At 42.1% G+C, this 16,472-nt stretch overlaps 2 protein-coding genes across 5 annotated transcripts in view; both read left to right on the top strand.

The window, feature by feature from the left end:
• The first annotated feature begins 383 nt into the window (after positions 1-383).
• On the top strand, positions 384-14,929 carry LOC310781749 (cytotoxic granule associated RNA binding protein TIA1-like). 4 transcript variants are annotated; one of them, XM_083642362.1, is made up of 12 exons: positions 384-746; positions 2,614-2,707; positions 3,282-3,380; positions 6,903-6,957; positions 7,641-7,728; positions 8,323-8,398; positions 9,883-9,991; positions 10,422-10,520; positions 10,604-10,688; positions 10,844-10,982; positions 11,533-11,678; positions 13,013-14,929. In XM_083642362.1, exons 1-12 carry the CDS (start codon positions 721-723, stop codon positions 13,122-13,124), a joined length of 1,128 nt encoding a protein of 375 aa, XP_083498488.1. In that variant the 5' UTR covers positions 384-720; the 3' UTR covers positions 13,125-14,929. The 4 variants fall into 4 exon arrangements, with proteins under 4 accessions (XP_083498488.1, XP_083498490.1, XP_083498489.1 ...); XM_083642364.1 differs by having other exon boundaries at positions 10,844-10,967; XM_083642363.1 differs by having other exon boundaries at positions 385-746; positions 10,844-10,967; positions 11,530-11,678.
• A 1,171-nt stretch (positions 14,930-16,100) lies between these two features.
• cUnh2orf42 (chromosome Un C2orf42 homolog) overlaps positions 16,101-16,472 on the top strand; it is a gene marked incomplete at its 5' end in the record, with an annotated part of 6,758 nt that continues 6,386 nt past the window's right edge. The window contains one exon of the mRNA XM_083641090.1: positions 16,101-16,472. This exon is cut by the window's right edge and continues 769 nt beyond it. Coding sequence (XP_083497216.1) covers positions 16,101-16,472 — 372 coding nt within the window.

The raw sequence follows: 16,472 nt of genomic DNA on the forward strand, positions 1-16,472 counted from the left end.
AAATACCAGCTTAGGAATTCTGGACAATGTGGACATCATCCATATTCAAGAGACAGCATCATCAAATGGGGGTCCATGGCCCAGGCAATATGGACTAAATTGGGGGTCCTTGATATGGATAATGTTGAGAGTCACTGGTTTATAGAAGATGAAATGCATTCAATGGATACAATTTGATATTTATTTGGGGGGGGATCCCAATGTAACACAGCTGACCAGCAACAGAGACAAAATGGGGCGTGGAAACATCAAAAGACTGAAAGCGCCGCTGGTGTAGTGGTATCATGCAAGATTCCCATTCTTGCGACCCGGGTTCGATTCCCGGGCGGCGCACGAGTTTTTACTTTCCGATAGTTTTCAAAGTCTGTACGCGGATTATAATCATCACCAACAAGACCAGTATGTCGCTTTATTTTCATTAACAGCTGTCAGTATCCGCGGTGCTTCTGATGACTTCCAAGTCATTTTGGTACTACGTTACGTAGTAGAGCACACAGCAGCACATGCATGCCTGCGTGTATTCGCTCTTCGGGTCTCTCCGCCAGTCCGCCATCTTTGTCGCCTACCTTTTGTTCACATTGAGTTAACGGGGGCGGTAGACCACTTTATACTGCGCAATAAAATAATCTGAGTGTCATTTGACAGTGTCACGGGCAGTCAGTTACCCACGACAGTCGTGGATTCGCTCTCAGGGTTGACTCGGCCAGCAAGGTGAACAGAATGGACGACGAACAGCCCAAGACCCTGTAAGTTTGTGTGTTAACGTTGGCTAACTAACGCTGTCCATTTGCCTTGGCACAGACATTCAGTGCCGCCAGACGACAGTGCCAGTTGCAGGTAACGTTATGCGAGGTTACCCCGCCAAACCCAGTTAAAACTCGTTGAATTTAGCGTGACTTTGTTTGTCGGTATGTACACGCTTCACAAAACGTGATTTGAGGCCTATTTGGAATCCCTGTGATCTACTCGTGAATTCGGCATAATCCACCGCACAGCACTGGATTTCAGTGACGTTAACGTTACAATCTCAACTTTGCACGTGTGCCGAATTGAAGAGTGGCTCTTTAGTTACCTAATTTGTCATATTTGTCTTGTTCTACGACGTGTGTAAGTAGGCCGATGACCAAGAAAACATTCAGCTGCCTGTCAGATGTTTGAACGGAGTTTGGCGTGAGGGTCTCTAGTAAACAGAATGAGAAGGCACGTATCTTCGGGGCTATCATATTTATATGGGTGGTCCCCGTATGTATGTGTCAGCTTTGTTGCTGTGGTCGTGGAGATTTTCTCTCAAGTGCATATAGCTAACAGCTGAAATGTGTTGAAAATCAAACAACGCATTGTCTAGCTAGCGTGAACATAATTGCAGTATGACGTTAATCAGGAAATGGCCATGGTCTCTCTCTGGTTGCGATTGGATCCAACTCAAGCCTGCAAAGCCAAGGTAAAGGAAGATCAGCTGCCTTTTTGCAAGTGAGTGCATGTAAGGCCTCAAGCATCGTTTTTTAATAACTGAGAGGTGGTGATGTCTCAAAATAGCTCACTTGTTCGTGGCCACATAGCGCAGGGTTGCCAGGTCTGACAAAACCAGCACAATATCAGAAATCAAAATATACCATACACTACCTCTCTTTCTCTTTTAATATAGGTATATAATTGATGTTTATTGACTTTTGCTTTAGTCCTTATGAAGCACAAGTGCATGTTACAAGGAAAGTTGTAAACAAAACAGAACAAAATAAGATGACAAAGATGAGGATTATTGTTTTTTTAATAACACAAACAAGAACTAGCTCAGCACATATATATATATATATATATATATATATATATATATATATATATATATATATATATAAACAGGCTTTAGACATCATTTCGGTCAACTCAACAGAGTATCGCAACCAGCACCCCCACAGTTGGACCTTAGCAGCTTGAATATTTTAAATAAAAGCTCTAGGGCTCTGGGCTACATTTTCATATTCAATAAATGGTTTACACTGCTTAGTGCTCCAAAAGCAGATCTTTATTATTGTCATAATTACCATGATATGTTTTACACAATTAAAAGGATTGCATTATAGTGCTGTGAATCAAAATGTAAAGTCTTAGCAGATTCCCACCCCTACCTAAAGGCAGCACTGGACGCACCACAAGGACCTCTAGATAACGGCTAGCACAGTAGCGCAGATGCTAAAGTTGGACATGGAGTTTTAAGTTGAGTTTTTAACACCACAATCTAATGTTAGTGTCTATTTTTGCACATCTATTTGTAGATTTCACACGTTTTCACAGAATTGTGTTGCTATTGGAACAGTTTGAAACCTAGCTTCTTTCCTGTCCGCTATTGTATTGGCATCATAGACTGTATAAACACTGCAACAGGAAGTTAGCTAGGGTCAATTTAGAATGTTTATGTTGTCAAGTTGAAGCCGTCTATACTTGAGGAGCAAAGTGGTCAAGATCTGCTCAGAGTTTTTGTGTTGGTCATGTTTGGATTCAAGATGCATAACCTTGATCTCACCCCTATCTGATGTGTTGTCACCTGCAGAATCCACGTTCTCTCAGTTTGACATTGTTTCTTCCCTGTGTGTGTATCATGTCTTGTGTGTGTAGGTATGTGGGGAATCTGTCCCGGGATGTGACAGAGGCCCTCATCATGCAGTTGTTTGGCCAGATAGGACCCTGCAAGAGCTGTAAGATGATCGAAGTGAGTCCATTTGCCTTCTCTCGCTCTAAAAAAAATACAAAAATATAAATGATATAAATATAAAATACTTAGGCCATAAAATGCCCCTTTGGCAGTCAAGTCTTAATTCGTTCATACCACAAAACCTTGACCTGCTTCCTCAGCTTGTACTGTGATCATCTAAAACCAATTTCCCTGCCCATACCTAGTCGCTAGTAGATGTAACAGGTGTGGAAATGTAGTATTAGGTTTGGAATGCTGCCATAGCTCTGATTGGTAGGGAAGCCCGTTAATGACGGTGGATGGACAACTTGCCTGACTCTATTCAGGTTCGCTGCCTCTCTTTCCTCCTTTGGCTTGACCCCCGTACAGGTAATAAAAAAATCTTGCCATTACAGAAAGAAACATGCCTGTCATGTGACTACTGGGATCTGGAAATTTTGGTACATTTTGCACAACAGAACAGCGCCACCACTGACTCGGCATGAGTATTATCGTGGAACGATAATCTCCTTGTATTGCCAAGCCTAGTAGGCAGAAACGTTGCTTCCCCCCGTGTATAACTTACAGTATCTGCCTTTCCTTTCCACTCCAGACACCAGGTCATGACCCATACTGCTTTGTGGAGTTCTACGAGTATAGGCATGCTACTGCCACAATTGCAGCCATGAATGGTCGGAAAATACTGGGTAAGGTAAGCTATCATATCTACTGGGTGAGTCAACTAGCTCCAGGCTGGGTGGGGAGGTCAGCGGGATCCAAGAACGTGTATCTTGGAAAAATGAATGTCGTTACCCCACTCCTACCTCACTGAACAGATTTGACTTTATTCCCCTGTGGACCATTTTTAATTACTGGGAAAATGGTTGGGAAATGGAAACCAGGAGTACTACTGCATTGTTTTCTGTTTTCCATGATCTGACTACTGTGAATTTAAAGTATACAAATTCTATAAAAAAAAAGAAGAAAAAAGTGGACATAATTGTAATAACAATTTTCGTTTGCTTTTGGTTCTTTCATTTTTGGAAAAATGTTCTTTCTTTTTTCATTGTCACCTTCATTTGACGTATTTATTTCAAAGTAGAAATGGACAGGAAAGATTGGGAGAGAGAGGTTGATGTGATGCGACAAAGGTCCTGGGCCAGATTCACACCCAGGACGTTGTGCTTACATACCGTACATGCTTTATAGAGTTCACGTGACGTTCTGTGACGTCTCCTGGTCCTGAAGAGAATTCCCCATTTATTCTCTTTAAAAAAAATCAAATTTTTGATCCCCTATACACACAATTTTTTATTTTTTTTTGCTCCAAGTGAAATGTTTTATGGTCACTCACGATTCAGTAGGTTGTAGGTTGGCTTGGTTTCAGCCAACCTGAAATGTCTATGGAGAAAATGAATGGGGAATTCTCTTCTGGACCAGGAGACGGCAAACGTCATGTGACTGTTGAGTTCTATAGCACTGAGAAACAGGAGCCCATGGCAACATTTTCTACCTTTGGCATTAAGGCCGTTACCAAGGATCACCAAGTCACTCCCATGTATTCAAAACATAAAAGCCATGATGGTAAATATATATATATATATATATATATATATATATATATATATATATATATATACCGTAAATTCCGGACTATAAGGCGCACCGGTGTATAAGCCGCACCTGCAAAGTTGACTATTTTTTACATATATAAGCCGCACCGGACTATAAGCCGCGGGTGTTTTAATGTTTTTTTTTTTTTTTTATTTTTTTATTGTGTTTTAATGTTTAATTACCATATGTAAGGGTTCATGCACAGAGGGGATTGTCGGGAAAGAGATGGCTGTTTGAGGAAGCTCCCATTTATTAACATTTCAACAAAACAACATAACACAACACCACCTGTGTTGTTTTTTACAGTGCACACAGTGTCTGCGGTGTGGTGAAAAGAGGGCAAGAGAGGAAATTAAAACAGAAGTGGATTTATAGTTAGAAAGAGTGCTAAAAAAGAGAGATTTTTTTTTTTTTTTTTTTGAAAAAATCCATAGATAAGCCGCACCGTTATATAAGCCGCAGGGGCCAAAAAAGGCCAAAAAACGGGAAAAAAGGTGCGGCTTATAGTCCGGAATTTACGGTATATATATATATATACACACATTAGGAGTGTGATAATTATGTGCCTGTAATTAATGCAAAAGTGTATACGGTAGATAAGAATCTGGCATGATGTTTCAAATGGGCCATGCCTGCAAGGTGCATTATAAGTGCAGAAGCGAAACCCTGTTAAATTTGCAAAACAAAACAAAAATCAACATTTTCTTTTGGTTGCGTTTTCTGTGTTATAATAATTGATGTGAGATGTGTGTGGTGGTGTTCATTGCCCACAAACTGTTAACGTCTGTCATACAACTGCACAATCATAATAACTGAATTATCTGGAAGTCGCAAAATGCTAACAAGCTAGCAAACGTCCGTTCAAGAGAGGAGTCAAGTTATCGTAAAAAAAGTTTGAATGATCTTGCTGTTTCACAACCAAGACAATATAATGACAAATGATTTACACCATATTTCACATTTCACATAAATTACTAGAACTTAGACAAAGCAACCACAGAAAATGTCAACCTAGGGGCTTTCTTCTTGACTTTGGAACAGACATTGAAGCAGTCAGTAGTAGTGATGTTAGCCATATTTCAAATGTAATGCTATATGTGTTTTATTTGTGCACGAAGGTAATATATACCCACCCAATAGTTATCCTTTGTTTCATTTACCAGTCACTTCAATTTTCAGATTATCTTGTGTAACTGTCAAGTTGTGTATGTGTGAGAGAATTCAGTATTCATTCAAAAATTCACAAATGTTCAGAACTGGCTTTTTGGCTGGATTTGTTTGACCGAGCTGTACCCCACTTCATTACCTATTGAGCCACGTCTGTCCTTTTATCCAGTCAGTCCAACAGAACAACGCTCAGCATATATTTCAATAGTCAACACCAGTCATCGCTGTGTGTGTGAAGCACTTTCCAGATCATTTTTCTGTCGACCCCTCCGACGAGGCATTAACTCCCTTACAAAAGCTCCGATGATTTTGACCCCTTCCAAAATCATCATGGTTGGATCCTCTGCCTTGGCATATAGGATGCCATGCAGTTATCTAAATAGGAAATTGTTTTACGATCACAATTGTGTTTTGTTTGTTGAAGAGACAGTTGTGTTCCGTTTTCATTCCTGACTACCGGTGGCCGTAAACCGTTGCACATGTTTCAGTTCTGTGCCGCGTCGTTATCCTGACGATGACTCGCCATGTGATCATTTCATAAGTGTCTGTCTCTTTATTTGTGAGTTGAACCTGTTGTAGGAAACTAGGGCTAACTTTAAACTAGGGCTAACTTTAGGTTCCTCTTGGTCTGAATGTTGGGCTGTTGTTCATCGGTCTTGCATGTTTTGAGTATGCCTTCCATCCGCAGTGTATCATTAAACTCCGTGCTGTTTGGGATTTGATCTCCTCATGTTCTCGTCCATGTCATCTCTGTTGTGTTAACGGACAGTTTGCTTTGAGTGAGATGCCATCTTATGTACACACATCAATTGAACATGGCCTGCTGTGTAGTCAAGTCATGCTGCCTACCTACATGTGACATTTCTTAACCTATTGAAATAATGCTCTTCTGTCCCCCTCCGTCTTTACTGCTATGTGTTCTTTTGCAAAATTATTTGCACATAGAATCCAGATAAGAGCAACTTCACTAAATACATATTCAGTTGAAAATATTTTATCCTCAACAGGTAATGAAGGACCGTTTGAGGAGTATAACAAGTTCGTATAAATCTCTTGTTTGTAAGTCCCTTGTTATTTGGACCTTCCTAGAGTTTTGCTCCAAATTTTTCTAGCCTGAACCTGAAATATTCCTAATTATGAACGTGAAATCTTGATGTTCCTCTGTACTCTCCATTGTTTTTATTCATGAAGTTTTATTAGTTTATGCCAACAAAATTGTATAGACTTAGATAACTATAAATGGATAAATACATTTTTGCAAAGGTGTTTCAAAGACCCAAAGCGGCTGTAAGCAGACCACAAGATTTCTCAGTCAGAAAATATGAGAAAAGTAACACTGGTGTGTGACAAGTCCTCTATTCAGCAGGAAAAAAAAAAAACACCTTCACGTCTCCAGGTGGGTTTAACTTCTCACCGCTTTCTCTCCCTCGCTGTACATCTGTCTCTCCTGCAGGAGGTCAAAGTCAACTGGGCCTCTACCCCATGCTCCCAGAAGAAAGACACAAGCAGTGAGGAGCTTTCTTTCTCTCTCTAAATATATAGATATAGATACACACACGACAATACTGATAATTTACCTCCCTACTCATATCATCCAGTACAATACAGATTGTTTTCAGAATTTAAAGGGATAGTTCCCATTTTTTTAAAGCCTAGCCCTATTTGCTACTTACCGATGGTGTTGATTGGTAGAGTTCTTTCTCAGCACAATCCATCCTGTTCCTCATAGCAGCTCTGGAAAGTTGGGCAAAAACAAATGCAAGGTCAATGGGGTCACGCTCCTCCTGTATGTACAAGCTGACTGAAGCTCACTGAAATGTAGTGTGTGTGTGTGTGTGTGTGTGTGTGTGTGTGTGTGGAGGACATTTTAGTGAGCCTCAGTCAGCGTGTACATACAGAAGCGTGACCCCATGGGCCTTGCATTTATTGTCAAAAGAAGGAAAAATAATATTTGCTGCTCCGAATGTGCGATAACCTAAACATGTGATCCTATTTGCTTTATCACAACGGGGGAAATAAATTAAACAAAACAAATGATCATTTTGTCCTTAAATGTAGCCAATCATTTTCGTTGTTGATGTTGTGGTTTTTACTATTGTTCTGTAAATGATGAATGATTATATTACCGTATCTCAGTTGTGCTAAGCATTGTCTTCTTGTAGGAACTAAAACATGTGACTGTGTGTTTTAGATCACTTTCATGTCTTTGTTGGAGACCTAAGTCCTGAAATTACCACAGATGACATAAAGGCGACCTTTGCTCCATTTGGGCAAATATCGTAAGTATATCTTCACATTCATCGAAGCAGTGGTTCTTAAACGTTTCAAGTCTGAGACCTATTTGGAGTAAATCATGCTCCTCTGAATGATCTACTGTCTATCGTTAATTGTTAATTGTCCTGGTTGCACTCACTCAAAACCCCTTTGTAAAACGTACACTTGTCAACGTGAATCTCTCTTGCAGCGTTTTTAACAGATGTAGTATTTAATGAAATGGGAGGCTGTGGCTAGTCCATATAGCTTACTTTTACCCAGAGGTACCCAAATTCTTCCCTAATGAAGGGCCAAAATGTATCTGGATTGATGGCCGTGGGCCAAAAATAAATGGTGGTGATGTGTGAAATTATATTATTTTATAGACGATTTACATTCTAAATCTAAGATGGGTCGTCTAGTTTCATATGGTAAAAGCATCATCCAGCTAGCTTTAAAAATGAGCCCACAAAAGCCTCTGAAAGACGGTAATATTGGCCACAATTTTTGTTTTCTTTCAAAACCGTGGAGGGCCGAACCTTGGTCAGATTGGTCAGCCATGTTTTGACCATTTGTCTCTTGACTAAGCGTGCGCTGTCTGTCTGTCTGTCTGTCCACAGTGATTCCCGGGTGGTGAAAGACATGGCCACGGGCAAATCTAAAGGCTATGGCTTTGTCTCGTTCTTCAACAAATGGGTAAGTGGCGTGCGACCTTAGTCAGCTGCTGAGCTAAGCAATCATTAGCATGTTTGAGGTCGTTTTCACATCTGCCTCGTTGGCTTCAGTTGGATCGCACTAGAATTCCTTTTTCCCCCCTCGGCGTGGTTCCTTTGGGCAGGTGTGAATGCAGCCGTCGAACTCGGCCGCGCGCAAATTCTTTTAGACCAAACAAGCGCACGAGACCTCTTTTGGAGAGGCGGTCTCGGTGCGGTTCAAGAGCAAATCTGGTGCGCTTCGTTTGTGGTGGGAACATGATCCGACCTCCATCCGCTCCAACTGCAGGGAGCATTGTGCATTCTTGGATTAAATCGGCTCCTGCACTGTGTGTAATGGGCTGAGAATGAGCAATTTATGGTTAAAAACAACATCTTAATTCTTCACATCCCGTTTTGGTGACTGATAAGAACGCGTGGATTATTTTTGGGGGCATTGTTTTTGCATGACTGCAATCGTCGGCAGTTTGGACTGGACCAATTGACCTCACTGGTCTCGTATGGCAAATGCGAGTCTCACGCGGTCAGACGCGCCGTCTGACGTCATCAATCCAAACAACGGACGGTGTAAATCACAAGTCAGCGTTTGCGGGTTCTCCGCACGAAAAGTGGCGGCAAGCCTTCCGATTGGCCGGGCTGTAACGGAAGTCCGGCTGTCTGCGTGCGTCGTGTATAATGAGTTGTGTGTGTCATGCATAATAAGGAGGTCCGCGGTTGGTCAATTCATATGTCTGTCACCCATTTGCTTTGGTCTTAGGAGGCGGTCCTTAACCACTTTTGAAGAGTTGTGCCCCAGGCGTAGATATTTATCGATGGCTGGCTACTGTGAGACTAGGCAAATGCCAAAAAGTCATTCTGCAAGATGAGCCAGCCTTCTTCTGTGATAAGATGGTCTGATTGCAGCATTCTTCATTATTTTTTATTATTGTTTTATTCTTGACGTGCTTCTCCATGATACTAGGCCTACTGTCGGCATGACAGTAGGCCTACTGTAGGCATCAGTTGCGAGGGCCTTTGATTGACAGGTGATAGAAGCATGCTTGGCACAGGGAAATGTAGGTGGGGACTTTTCTGATTACTCCCCCCCCCCCCCCCCCCTCTCTCACACACACACACACACACTGTCACCATTACCTTACGCAATGCCCCATGATGCACCAGGTCCCATAGACTGGGGGGAATAAAGAACGCATACATTCTTTTAATTTCAGCCATCAAAAAATCTGGGAATTGATAGGCTGTTTTCCATGCCGGGGGACTACCAGAGTCTCCTAGCCAATCTGGGAGGGTTTGCAGCCCTGTCTGGTCGGTCTGCCAAACCAGTGGAAAAACGAAACAATGTATCATTCTGGCGTCTGGTCCGAAAACAAGGAAGTGGAGTAGGTACGTAGGTCTGAAGACGCCCTCAGAGGACGGAGACAAAAAACCAGTGACTGTTGAATGTGTGTGTTTCCTCTGTGTAATCAGGATGCGGAGAACGCCATACAGCAGATGGGAGGACAGTGGCTGGGAGGCAGACAGATCAGGACCAACTGGGCCACAAGGAAGCCGCCCCCCAATAAAACGGCCTTTGAAAGTGAGTTGACAGATTGATTGAGGTCTTTTAGGAAAACATGCATCATGCACACACTCCTCACACACTCATCACACACACATCACACAGCATGCACACACTCCTCCGTTGAGGTGAAGCCAGTAGGAGAACATCTGTTTTGCATTGTTCTTTTTCCTTATCTTTTTTTTTTTTTTTTTATATAATCATCAGTTTAATTTATTCGGTTAGTGCCGTTGATAATGTAGCTGGCATTAATAGCAACATGACTTGCTTGAAGTCTCTAGATGACAAATGCAAACATTTGTTCCTAACATTTTCTTACCTTCCACATCTTACAGTTAATATTTTATTAACCGTGAGAAATATTCTGAGGACAAAACACAAATGGCAATAAAAACGATGCATTCTATACTTGTGTTTTTTTTTTCCTGTTTTTTTTTTTCCTGTAAAGCTGCCATCTCCAAGCCACTGTCGTTCGATGAAGTGGTGAACCAGTCCAGCCCCACCAACTGCACTGTGTACTGCGGAGGAGTCACTGCAGGTCTCACAGGTGAGACTTGAAGTCAAGCTGTGATTTTAGGTGCATGACTCACACATGGAATATTAATATAGCTCCTCTTTCTTTTATTATAGAGCAAATTATGAGACAGACCTTCTCACCCTTTGGCCAAATCATGGAAATCCGCGTTTTCCCAGACAAAGGCTACTCATTTGTGAGGTAAGCCTGTGTCGCCCTGATGATAAGGGTGTCAGATAATCCAGTTATATATTTTATGGCGTAAATATTTGGATTCTCAAATATGCACCTAACTTCTGTGTACGGTACTTGAGTTTGAATGGTCTTAATTTGTGTCACCGTTCTTCTGTGTCCAGATTTAACTCCCACGAAGGAGCAGCTCATGCCATTGTGTCTGTGAACGCCACCTCCGTAGAGGGCTATATCGTCAAGTGTTACTGGGGCAAAGAAACGACAGATGTGGCTAGCCCCGTACAGCAGGTACAAGTGCCCCAGGTATGCAAGAAGACCAAGGATTGTCTATCACCATCACCCTTAGCTTCATAAATAATGATTATAATAATAATAATGATGATGATGATGATAATAATGATCAACTGTTAGGTGTAGAGGAAAACACATAATCAAACACTTCTCAGAATTAAGGTTGTTGTGTTCTAGGCCTACCATTGGGGCTGCATCTAACGATTATTTTCATAGTCGATTAATCGGTTGATTATTTTCTCGATTCATCGATTAGTTGTTCGATAAAATGTCAGAAATGGTGAGAAAATATAGGTGTTTCCTAAAGCCTAAAATGATGTTCTCAAATGTCTTGTTTTGTCCACCCCAAAGATATTCAATTTGCATAATTATGAAGAAGCTGAAATCAGAGAATTTTGATTTTTTTTTTTTCCCGTCTTGAAAAATAAAAATACTCAAACCGATTTAAGCGATTTATCAAAATAGGTGGTGATTAATGGAGAGGACAACTAATCGATGAATCGTGGCAGCTCGACCCAGCACGATATTCTGCCTGCTCAAATCTCATTCTGTATCTCAGCAGAGCAAAGTGGGCTTCACAGGACAGCCCTACAGTCAGTGGGGTCAGTGGTACGGTAACACCCAGCAGATGGGTCAGTATGTGCCCAGCGGATGGCAGATGCCCACCTACGGAGTCTACGGCCAGAGCTGGAACCAGCAGGGCTACAAGTGAGTAACGGAGCGGCTGTAGGCTCTCTTGTGTCACTCCTGTTTCAATCTGTCAGTCTCTTTATAATCGCTGTCCTCTAAATGCCCTCTGTCTTTAGACGTTCTCCGTCGTCCTTTGTCCCATGCCTTTGTAGTTCTGCTTTTGAAATGTCCTCTCATTGCCAGTAGGGCTGTGCAATAACGTCATCGATACAGCATCATATAACGGGTACCTCAAATCAAGCGATCTGATTGGTCCATAGGCGTGGTATATTGAGCATATACAGTACCACGGCTATAACGTCATTACTTTGCACAATTCACTATCACTCTGCGTCTGAAAAGGGCGTTCAAGCAGCACTTGATTCCCCCACCAGGGAATAGATGGCGAAGGTATATCCCACCCTACTCTGCCTCTGATTGGTTGGGTTTCTATAGTAGTTGGTAACCTGATGCTACCAGATGGTTTGTTTGACAGGACCCTCTGGAAACTTGCTCGGCAAACCGTTTAAAAGGGGCAGGCACTGTAAAAAAAAAAAAAAAAAAAAAGAGGCGTGGTTGGATTAACCATCTGTCTATCACGGCCTGGCTTCTTGCTGTGTCATGCCTAAAGCCCGCCCCTAGCTGCCTCATAGGACACTGATTGGTCTGAACCACTGGTGTTTGGGATTCAAACCAACAGATTGGAGCGCGGCAAGATGGAGTTGGCATGTGATCTCGCATGAAATCCACCTGCCTTGCAAGGTTAATTACGGTAGAGAGCAAATACGCTCAAAACACCACTAGCTACTAGCTAGCCGCTGCTCTATGTGCAGGCAGCCAGAAGGGACCATTTTATTTTGAACATTATTATTTTATGAATAAAAACATTTAAAATCGAATGTCTATTACTTTCATATTGCCATACTTGTTAACTGTTTTATAAAAGCAATAGCTCACTTCAGGCCAGTGGTATATGGTCATATCACAGCTAAGGGGGTTGTCTAGAGTTGAGTTATAATAATGTGATGTACTGTACATATTTCACTATCTGGCCGGTACACAGCAAGTTGTTTTCAGCTATATTTTAAAAATTTCATTAAATATGTATCGCAATGTATCGTGCAATACAATTGTATCGTGACGCATGCGTCGTCAAACGTATCGTATCGGGAAGTCTTTTCCAATACCCAGCCCTACTGAGTGTCGTTTTCTTACACCATCCATCTCAGCGCCTCTCCTTAAACCTGTGAATCCTCTGTGATCTAGTGAATCCCACTGCCCCCCACATACCCACTACTTACTCCATGTTCTCTCACAATCGGACTCTTATTTGTCTGCTAAAGATGTTGCCACGGTGTGTCTGCTGTTTACAGTCATGTCCATGCTGGGGCTGGATGGTCGGGCAACGGTGCTGCGGTGGAGCCAGGGCAGGGAGTCAACGGGACGGTCCTAACCAACCAGGCTGCTGGCTACCATACCCACTGATGAGTGGCCCACTCTCTGATCCGCCGAGGCCACAAGGATGATCATCTGTTAGGGAAAAGAGGGAGTTAGACGTGCCCTCTTGGTTACTATACACATAGTTATTCTGTGGTAGGGAGGTTGGTATGCTCTCTCCCTATCAGTCCATACCCCCCCACTCATTGCCCAAATCTGTAAATTGAAAGAAAAAAAAAGTCCACCCTAAAATACTTTGACACAAAACAGCTATTGGCGAATGCATATTGCATTCCTGGGTGCATTTAGTTTGGTGGTGTACTTTTCTTATTCCTGCAGATAATTGGCTGTCAGGTTGAGAGCTGGCAATATCTCACTGGAGTTTTAACAGGATCCAAATGTCCAATCAGCGACAACATCGACAGTAAAGCAGGTTTTGGTGTCAGTCCCTCAGAATTGAAGGGAAAGGGCTTGGTTTTAGACTGACCATTTTGCACCGTTCATACAGGGAGAAACCCGTCGTAGAACAGGAAGAGAGATCAGTTTCAACAAAAGTTAAATGACATCACTTGGTCACAAAATAACTCCTGGATGACAAATTGATGCTTCATAACAGCATAATATTATCTGGTGTAATTTTCTTTTAAAGTTGGTAGGGGCGAAAGGAAAGGCTCGTCTCATCCCAGGCAGCCTTAACCTGACTCTGCCAGATGGACAATACCGCCCCCATCTGGCAGAGTCAGGTTAAGGCAGCCTCTGGATAAGAAACGTGTGCGTGTGTGCATAAACGGATGCATTTAAACACACTTATACCGTGTCCGGTTCATTTTTTCCCCATGGATCAGAAAGGACTATGCCAATTTTTGTTCCTCCTTTTTGCAACGGCTATTATAAATAAAAAAAAATGTGACTTTTTTCATGCTTTTTTTCTTTAGCAATTTAAAACTGCTGACATTGTATGAAGAGCTTTGCCTGTTGTGTTTTGTTTTGGGACTGTCTTATAAAGAAATGTTGAAGCAATGGCACCATTGAATCATGTGAAATGTTAGACCTTTTATGTGTGTTTATAAAAGATGAAATGGATGTCAACTGTATTTTTTTAATTAGAATTTCAATATCTCAACTAAAACAATTGCAGGGATTACTGCCACTGTTAACTTACTTCAAGGCAGACAAATGTTGCACAAATACTATTACACTTGGTTACCTTTTCACAAAATTTGATGTTAAAATACTAGGTGTTTTGAAATGTTTTGCATTCCACTTTTTTCTTTTGTAATTTCTTTTGGAGGGCTGCATTTATGTAAATAACAAAACAGTCAAGTCAATTGTCCTGAAGCTGTATAAAGAAAAGAAACAAGTTAATTGAGGAAGCTTGCTTTTATGATAGAAGCGTTGTGGTAATGGATTATTGAAGCAAATCTTTGGCAGTACCATCCCTGTCCAGTGCTGCGGGTCCTTTGAACAGTATAGGGACACTGTGCAACCAGAGACTAGCTTGATCTTTTTTTTTGCCCAGCCTTGGGGGACAAACGGCATTGCTATGCAGACCGCACAGTAATGTAGAGTTAAATTGATTCTGTTTAAAACCTAAACAATGACTTTGGTGTTATTAGATTAGGAGCCTAAATGTTATCAAACAACCTGATCAGAATTTTGCACTGTGCCCACCAAATTTTAATACAGTTGGAAGAGGTCCAGTATGTTGCCTTATTTTTAGTTACCTTTAATTTAACCAACCAATTATCAGAGAATGGGCCGTGCCTAAGAATCTTTTCCACATGTGTTTTGGCAAGGGAAGTTATATTGATGCTTCAATAACATGTTCTTGCTTTGTCCCATTAAAATGCTGATGCTCACATCTGTACGGTCTGGTCATCTTTAAGACTGGAGGGGAAGTAACATAATATTGTGGAAAAGGCAGGTTTTGACAAAGATTACCATCACTTATTTGATTATGATCATTATCATAGAAGTCTCCAGGTGACATGAATTTGCATATTCAAACATTTGCCACACTTCCTGCTCTTGGTGGTCCATCAAGCAAGTTTTGTCGCTGATCTAAAAAAAAGTAACCAAATCTATCTAGCAACGAGGTTACCGAGTTTGCAACACAACAGAGCGGAACACTCGCTGCCTGGGAGCGGTGGTCGATTAGCTTTATATGAACTACAGTTCCCATGAATCCGTGTTGCTGGAGAGGCGGACCCTTTTTGACACGTGATCCTCTCTAGCCAATGCAGAGTGTCGTTACAGGCGCAATGCGGCTGTTGGGATGTAAGGAGGAATGGCGACGGTCGAGAGGAATAGGAGGCCCGACTATGAAAAGTGAATTTGACCAAACTGAGGCTGATGATCACAGGTAGTTACAACCGTTACAACACCTAGACAACGAGCCCGTCAAAGCGGTCAAAGCCACGGGCTGTCGACATTCAAATGGATGCATGTGCAGCACGTAGACTGAAATATGAGCAGCAGAACATTGAAGCAGCAGCATGCATTGCAATGCAATCAGAATTAGGCCTGGGCTGGCAATATATCGATATTATATCGATATCGTGATATGGCATTGGCATAGTGTGGGGTCGTTGTATTTTCCTAAAGTAATTGTGATGTCATTTTCTGAACTTTACCAAACTGTTCTAGCTGTTCTATTATGCATTTACCCAATTAGTCATTATATCCACACACTGATGATTATTTATCAAAAATATTAAGTGAATATTGTGTGAAAGCACCAAGTTACAACTGAACATTTAGCAACACTTTGTGTAAAAAATACAGAGTTATTGGAAAGTTTACTGTATTGCCATTCAGCCTAAAAATACTTTTGTGATTTTTGGTCCATATCATATTATTTCCCATTGCTTAACCAAATTAAGCAATGGGTTTTTATGTTAAACGTTCAGTTTGCAAGTTACCATGTGTTGAGTAACTCATGGACTGAGCACTTTTCTCTTTTCTCTCTTTAAGGTTTCTCTTACCTCTTCAGTTTGAACTCTTTGTGAAAAAAGAGGTGCCAAAATGGAAAGTGAAGTAGCGGTAGCCCCCTCACCAAGAGCAGCCTCCTCCTCCAGACCACAGTCTGTTGCACCATTGCAGACGTCCACCAGCCAGCGGGCCAACCTGGCAGCTAGACAGAGAGAGGGCCGGAAGAGCACGTCGCCGGCCACCCCTGCTTTCCTCTCCGACCTCGGTAAGGCGACCCTGCGTGGAATCCGCAAGTGCCCTCAGTGCGGCGTCTATAATGGCACACGCGGACTCAGCTGCAAGAACAAGGCCTGCGGGATCATCCTCAGAGACGGCGCGGCGGGGGGCAGCAGCAGGGGCGGCAAGAAGGGCGCCGTGGAGGTGGTGAAAGTGGTCCTCGACAGTGGCGAGCGGGGGGAGATGGAG

This window comes from Poromitra crassiceps (genome assembly GCF_964638095.1).
Source record: "Poromitra crassiceps genome assembly, chromosome: 8".
Taxonomy (NCBI): Eukaryota; Metazoa; Chordata; class Actinopteri; order Beryciformes; family Melamphaidae; genus Poromitra; species Poromitra crassiceps.